The following is a 7,966-nucleotide window of genomic DNA, read 5'->3' on the forward strand; positions in this document are numbered from 1 at the left end:
AGTTTGTTAGATGTGGGCCCCCGACTGAGGGCGGAAGAGAACTGTTATACCTTCAGCTATCATCATGTGATAATGAACAACCAATCAGAATCTGCCTCGTTCTGGTACATGAAGTAGGTCAGCTTGAAGATGACGTTCAGACGATATCATAAGATATGAACAATTGGACAGTGTCAAGGTGATACATAATAAGTATTCCACAACACTACTTTTAGCTTTTAGCTAACCTTTTGCTACATGTCGTTTTTAACTAGAATTTTGTTACATTACAGTATATGTAAGCTAACCTTTAATAGTTTTAGCCAGGGCTCACAAGTTTCATGCATTTATCATGAGACACACGCATTTCATGACGTGCAAGTGCCTTTTTTTGAAGAAAAACCAATGTGAAGCTCAAAGGGCCAATATTATGTGTTTCTCAGGCATATATTTAAATACTATACCATAATAAAGTATCTGTGTCACCTTTAGCTGTTTTTAAGATGCTGTTTTTGGGGTTGCGCTCATGGGGGGAGGGGGGTGCTATGATGCAGTTTACTTGGCATCTGAAAATACATTTCCTCAATTTTATTTTTAATCTGAAAAGAGATTCACTGAGTGAGAACTAATGTTGAGAGCTCAGCAGACAGTTAAGTTTCACTTTCACCTGAGAGCCTGCAGGAGTCATGGGCGGGGTGTGCGAGGGGGTGGGGGTGCATGAGGAAGTTCAGCTTAAAGACACGTCCCAGGGGCGTTTCTGGTCCCAAAAGGTGTTTCTGGTCCCAAAAGGTGTTTCTGGTACCAAAAGGTGTTTCTGGTACCAAAAGGTGTTTCTGGTCCCCACCTGTCGTTTTGCTCCTCAGCATGGCTTCCTAAAAACACTGTAGGATTTCTCAAACATACATGAATGAGTCAGAGCAAGGCTTTGTGCATGTTTTTTATGAGAGTATAACATTATAACATGATATAAAACTCAAAAAAGTTGATTTTACATGATATTGCCCCTTTGATGTTTTCCTCACTAGCTGAACTGACCTGTAACCAGGGGGCTCGGGAGGTTCTCTTGAACTGCCCACTTTGCCTAAAAAGGTTCAGATTTTCTGCATTGGAAGCCCTGTACACATGCAGGGGTGCGTTCAGAGCCGAGTCACTCCTGTCAGTCACACAGAACCCATCCTGCCCTCATTATAAAGCTGCAGGAGTGCAAGACCACCACTACAACACATACTGATTGTTTTCCACCTGTTGCACGCACAAATAATGCTTTTATTATAGTTTAAAAACAGGACACCCTCTGTTGTCACGGGGTTGTGCCCTGAACAGAACATTACGCATTTAATAAAGGGACAGCCCGGCTATTTTTAAAGTGGGTTTGCATTTTAACATTTCAAAAGAAGATCTCACATGATGTTAGCGCTTAAAGTAAGTACTCGCAGCTACTTCTGAAGCCTCACGCAGCAAAACCCATCTGCACTCAGGTGAGAGGAGACCGCTGCAAATGCTCAAACCTGCTCCCACCCACCAGATTATTGTGATGTCTTTTCTCTGACATTTTCTCTAATATAAATCCCTGGACCTGGCTGCATTTGACTCATAGCCTCAGTCACTTCTTCTCCTCTGTGACATCTAACAGACTGTTGGTTTGATATCCTCACAAAATGTATTCATGTCATTTGGTTTTAAAGGCCCTGTCACGCCAAAATGTTTTAGACAACTTATTAAAAGTTATTATAAAAATGTTTCAATAAAAAATATTTTCAACCACAAAAAAATAAAAAAATCAATTTAAATAAAAACAATTTTTCAATCAAAAACTTTTTTGCAAAACAGAAACTTTTTTTTCACGTCAGAAATCTTTGGTTGATTCTCAAAATTTTGGTTTATGCTCTAAGTTTTTGGTTGAACTCAAAAATGTTTTGAACATCCGGGGCGGGGCCTAAGGAGGAATTATGTAAGACGTGTCCATATTGGTTAGTGCTGACTGAAGCGATTTCCTTTTGCACTCGTGTTGAATGTTGACAATACATTAAAAGGCCGAGCGGTTATCAGTCCCATACATTGTGTGCAGACTGTCCCTCCTCTACCTCCTAGTAGGCTGGAAGGCACTTATCAATCATTTGTATGCCTGATAACATGCAACTAGACGTGGTGGGTTTAGCTCCTCCCCCGGGATGCGGAGCTCAAGCGGTCGACCCAGCTCAATTTCCAACTTTTCCCAGGGTAAAGCACTCGATCTGCGACATGAAGATCCAGGCTGTAGCCGGGGTTCACCTCAGACATTGCTAACAGACAGATAGCTGAGTTTTCTGGGTCTGTGCAGACATACATACATGTCAACTTATACGGATTGTCYGTAAGTTATAAGGATTTTACGTCATTTTGCAGGTTTACGGATGTATAGAGCAATCTCACGGATTTTTTCAAGTCTTACGGATTTTTTCAAAACCTCATTTTCAAATTTATCTAACATGTCAGAGCCTGTAGGATGATTTAAAAAACAAYAAAWAACATCAAACAGCCATCTTCCAACCTGTTCTGCCGCTAGAAATAAATTTTGAACTTTTTCCACTCTCCTTTCCTCCTGCTTCGCAGCAGGCGCTTTCATGTTCCCAGCGATTTATTTATTTAAAATGTATTTTTTTATTAATTTGTTTTTTGATTGATTGAATAATGAAAAAACAAATTACCTCCATACCCAAACAACATTATATTTTGTTAAAGAATTATCTTTTGGAAATGTAACTGCTCTCTTAAATAACATTTCTGTATATTTCTATAAATTATGTTTTAAAATGATTGAAAAACAGATTAAATTTAATGATAATGATTTAAAACATTTCTAAGATGAATTTTTTGCTATTTTTCCTTCTCATCTTCCCTTCAGCACTCTGAGGCCCCTCTAGCGCCCCCTATGACCTACAGCCTAGATCACAATTATTGGCAAATGTCCAGATATGCAAATTAAGTATTGACGTCCCTTAGTGGCTTTTAGGACTGCCAATATGAACTTTTCTTAATGAGTTGTCAGCAGTGGTCAGCCACTCAAAATCTCACTCCAAGCTCAGATCAAAACTTGAGATCCCTGCTTTTAGCTGATAGCTATTCTTCTGTAACTTTAGCTGTTAGATTTAGACTTTTGCTTTTTTACTAGTGTTTTGTGTCATTAATTTTTTTGTCAGACTTTTACTATGTTTGTGTTTTAGCTATCATTTAGCTTTTTCTGACTCTTAGCTAATGTTTTGCTTTTTATGGCTTTTAGCTAGAATTTAGTTTTTTAGGTTTTTAACGTATATTTGACCCCTTTTACTTTTGAGCTTTAAAACTCTATTTCAGCCTATAAAGCAAATTTCAGTGAAATCCTTTAGCAAATATTTTGACAGACTGTAATTTCTCTAGCTGTAAATTTAGCTCGGACCTTTAGCTGTGAAGGTGAAGCAGCTTACAGTGACTCTGCAGTTCTGTCTTTACAGTCAAGTCAGGAAGCCTTTTATACAAAGGGCTGCAGTAACATGTCTTACTTTATAAACATCAGGCCAACAGAGTGGATCAAAGCGGACCACTATAATTAACTGCAGCTACATCTGTCCCTCATGTTAGCAGCTGTTACCATTTGGTATTCTACCCCTAGTTCTACATTCTGCAGGTTGTTTTGTTAAATTTAATACTAATATACAGTAGTTATCACTTACTTGTGTTATTTAGCTCAACTAAAGCCTCAGCATCCTTTTTGTTTGTTTGTTTTAGTTTTATGTCTTTGGGAGGACAGTTTTTAGCTTATTGTTTGTTTGTTTTGCTCTGTAGATGTGGATGTGGACAAGCCCGATGAGAAATCCATTATGACGTACGTGGCTCAGTTTCTCAAGCATTACCCAAACCCTCACCAGTCTGAGAGTGATGGACAGCAAGATGAGGTACTTCATTTATTTGGACCAGTCTGCAAAGGTTTACTATGTTTATTACAATGAAAGACTTAAGCCTCACCTGACTCCTAATGACATGCTTATTATTCATAATATGTTTAAAAATTGTCTCAAATGTAAACTACTAATGAGAATGAACCCATCCAGACATAGCTTAAAAACCTGTTTAGTTCTCTTCCAAACCTCCAATGCCACCACGTATTAGTCCCTGACAGACAAATACGTGCTTTCGTCATCTCAGTTGTGAAGGTAAGACCAGAATGTGAGGTTTTCTGGTGTTTTTTGGAGCTGCTGATAATTCTTTGTCAAGAAAAATACATTTTCGCTAAGAAAACTTAAGGGCTGGTTTTTCGCGTTGTGGCGGACCACTGCTACTTGGATCCTTTTTGTCACAACCTCAAGCTATTGAAGCTGTGCTAACAGGTTGGCTTCCTCTCAGTCCAACCCATTCTCACTCCCAATTCGTCAACATATTGACTCTTGGTCAGGTAGCCGTCTGCGTCCAGCTTTCTTTACGAGATGAGGCAGAGGAGGACAAGCGCGTTGTCATATTTTTTTAAAGAGTAGGAAATGCGTGAAACTAACCATCCCAGACCCTAAATTTAACTTCTATTAGCCCTATACAGCCTATACCCGACCTCAGTACCTAAAATTAACCATTAATCCTGATCCCTCATATTAACCTCAGACCCCCAACCCAAAGACCCCTAAGTGGTGCAACCCAGAAAAGTCGTGGGCCGCAACGATTATTTGTGTCAGTTAACAAAATATTTGATGACAGATTTGAATGAAACTCTCAGAAAGTAATCAATGGATATACAGCTGCAACTGATTAACTTGATTTAAGATGGCCTCCAAAGATATTTTAACTTAGCCATGACCAAAGTGGATCATCTCACATATACAGGGCTAATTTGATGTGGTAGTAGCTGAGAGTTATCCCTCAACACCAGGTCATTCTTACTCCCAACTCGTCACATATCAACGCTTGTCCAAGGTTCCCCCTGCATCCGGTTTTGACGAGTTGGGTAACCCCCTTGCGTCAGTTATTGATGAGATGAGAACAAGGAGGAGGAGCCCATTGTCATATTTTTGAAAAGTGTAGAAAAATGCTTGACAACTAACCATCCCAAGACCTAAATTTAACTTATATTAGCCCTAGGCCTCCTATCCCTGACCTCACTACCTAAAATTAACCAGTAATCCTGATCCCTAATACTGACCATGGACTTCAAACCAAAGACCCTATGTGGCGCAAACCCAGAAAAGCCCCATGCGTCAATAACCTGATGTGTAAAAACGGGACGCAGAGGGAAACTTGGACAAGCGGCAATATGTGATGAGACGGGAGTGAGAATGTTGTCAACACATACTCCAAGCTGGTATCACAAGTTCACACAGTATCACATGAGATTTAACTGATTACTTACAAAGTTAGACTAAAACAGCTGTAACTCCATCCATTCTCATCATAAAATGAGCTTAGTTTAAAGTCTTGGGATGAAAGGTGGCAGGTGATATGCATTACTTGGCTTTTAATTTAAATTATCTAAATCTGTTCCTGTAGCTCTTAAAACTGCTTAATTTATGAAAGTAATGCATGAACACAGCAGTTTATGTTTTACATTAACACAGATGTATTACATCTTTCCATCTACATATTTTTGTGCACATGATGTTTCTTGGCTGTATTCAAGTATTTGCTTTGTCAGTTCCAGTGCTTCAGGTGAGGACTAAAGGTCACAGTTCTGCATGCTTTTTGTTTAAAATGTTCACCCACCACTTTGTCAGTTCTCCTTTCATTCACCTTTTTATCCTTTCTGTTCTAATGCCTTTATAATGTTTCTGCATTTCTCTGTGTGCTTTGCTGCTTTCTTGGAAAGTTTGTTCCCCAAGATATTGAGCAAATCCTTGAGGTATGTTTGGTCACATGACAGAAGCAAATTCCTAGTCTGTGAATCCTGTTCATTGACGATGGCGATAAAACTGATTCTGATTCTGATCTGATTCTGTTTAGACAGATTACACTGGAAGTTTTTAGATGAAAAACAAAGGCTAAAAGCTAAAATTAGCAAAACCATGGCTAAAAGATAAAAATTTAACTGTAGGTAAAAGCTATATTCAGCTAAATAAAATCTAGAAGCTAAAACCAGCAAAAACTGTAGCAGAAAGCTAAAATTACTAAAACAGCAGCTTTAAATTAAAGAAGACCAATTATGGGTCCTAGAAAATTTTATGGTATGTCTGTGGGCTATCCAGACCATGTTCATTCAATTTAATGCACAAAATAATTCTCGGATAATAAAATTTCCCATTTTCTAGTTCTGCCTGCTCTGATGTCCGTTCAGAAGACCTGTTTATGCAACCCATTCTCACTCCCGAGTCGTCACATATTGACGTTTTTCAAAGGTCCCTTTGCGTCCAATTTTGACGCATCAGGTACCCCCCTTGCGTCATATTTTGACGGGATGGGGCGGAATCTGTTGTCGTAATTTTTCAAAGTTTAGAAAATGCACAAATGCTACCGTCCCAAAGCGTGAAATTACGTGTATTCACTTTAGACATCCTGTCCCAGACCCTAGTACCTAAAATTAACCATTAACCCTGATACATAAAATTAACCATTTTTAGAAAATGTAGGAAATTCATGGCAACTACGTGTTGCAAAGCCTAAAATTACCTAATGTTCACTGTAGACATCCTATCCCTGACCCCAGTCCCTAAACTTAACCATTTATCCTGATCCCTAATGTTAACCTCAGACCCCCGACCCAAAGACCCCTGGTGGCGCAACCCGGAAAAGCCGCGGGCGGCAAGGACTGACGCGAGGGGGGTACCTGATGCGTCAAAATTGGACGCAAAGGGACCTTTGAAAAACGTCAATATGTGACGACTCGGGAGTGAGAATGTGTTGGTTTATGTTAATGAGCTCTGTTGGTAACGCCCTCCAAAAATCTGTTGACAAAGCCAGCGTTTATGTTAGCATGGCTAATAATAGCAGAAGCTCCGTTGTACAACCATATGAGACCCAGAGGCAGAGTCGGTCGCAGCTTCTTTTTTTCTCCCCCTCCTCTGCTCTGCGCTCACTCTGCATGCTGTCACCAGAGCAGGGAGCAGCAGCGGTCAAAATACCTCAGAAACTCAAACAAATAAGCTTTAACAAGGCTTTAATAAGTTAAACAATAGAGGTACGTGAGAAAAAAGTGTTCATAACGAACAAAAATAAATCAATAATTAAAGTGTGTCTGTGCCGGTCTCAAACCCTGGTCTCCCACTCTACCCATTGCCCTGTTGGAGGCTTGTTGTGAAATGAGCTACACATTACACAACAACACTGTGACAGCTTTTTATACTGAGGAGGAGGAGTCTCACCCGGGGGTAGCTAGGTAAGGGGCTGAACGCAGGTTCAGGTGGGTTATCGTATGGCTTGTGACATCACAAAATAACGCAAGTATAAAACTTGTCGTTAATATACATTTAAAATACATTTACTTACAGTAAATATGCCCCTGGGTGCATTTTTTTTGGTCCTAGGACTGTTTTTTTAAGAAGTACCTACCCAAAGTTGAGTAAAAAAAACCTTTAAAAAGTGAATTTTGCACAATAGGTCCCCTTTAAGTAAACAAGACTAAAACTAAACTCTATAGGAACAAAACAGTACCAAAACGTAAAAACTTGCAAAACAACAGCCAAATGCAGAAAATTAGCAAAATAATAGCATTATGTTAAAATCAGGTAAACAATGGTCAAAAGCTAAGACCAATAAAACAGAAACTGAAAACATTTTTCAACAGTAACTATAAAATAAATTTAGCAAAATATTAGCTAAATGTCAAAATAACTCAGTGCTAAAAAGCTAAATTTAGCAAGACAAAGCTAAGTTTAAATTAAAGGGATCCCTGATTAGTTGTAACATTAAACTTTATTTGATAAACATATATTTAACTGTAAAATAAAGACTGTAAAAATACTGTAGGCTGTTTAGTTTTTGTAAAATTTTTAAAATATATTTTAACACGGATGGAGCCATTTTATTTACACACAAAGCATTCTGGGTAAATGATGAC

General features: G+C 38.8%; 1 protein-coding gene across 1 annotated transcript in view; it reads left to right on the top strand.

Moving 5' to 3' along the window:
- syne1b (spectrin repeat containing, nuclear envelope 1b) overlaps window positions 1–7,966 on the top strand; it is a gene marked incomplete in the record, with an annotated part of 311,340 nt that overhangs the window by 43,840 nt on the left and 259,534 nt on the right. The window contains 2 exon segments of the mRNA XM_014021303.1: window positions 3,781–3,890; window positions 5,783–5,815. Coding sequence (XP_013876757.1) covers window positions 3,781–3,890; window positions 5,783–5,815 — 143 coding nt within the window.

This window comes from Austrofundulus limnaeus, unplaced genomic scaffold, assembly GCF_001266775.1.
Source record: "Austrofundulus limnaeus strain Quisiro unplaced genomic scaffold, Austrofundulus_limnaeus-1.0 Scaffold287, whole genome shotgun sequence".
Taxonomy (NCBI): domain Eukaryota; kingdom Metazoa; phylum Chordata; class Actinopteri; order Cyprinodontiformes; family Rivulidae; genus Austrofundulus; species Austrofundulus limnaeus.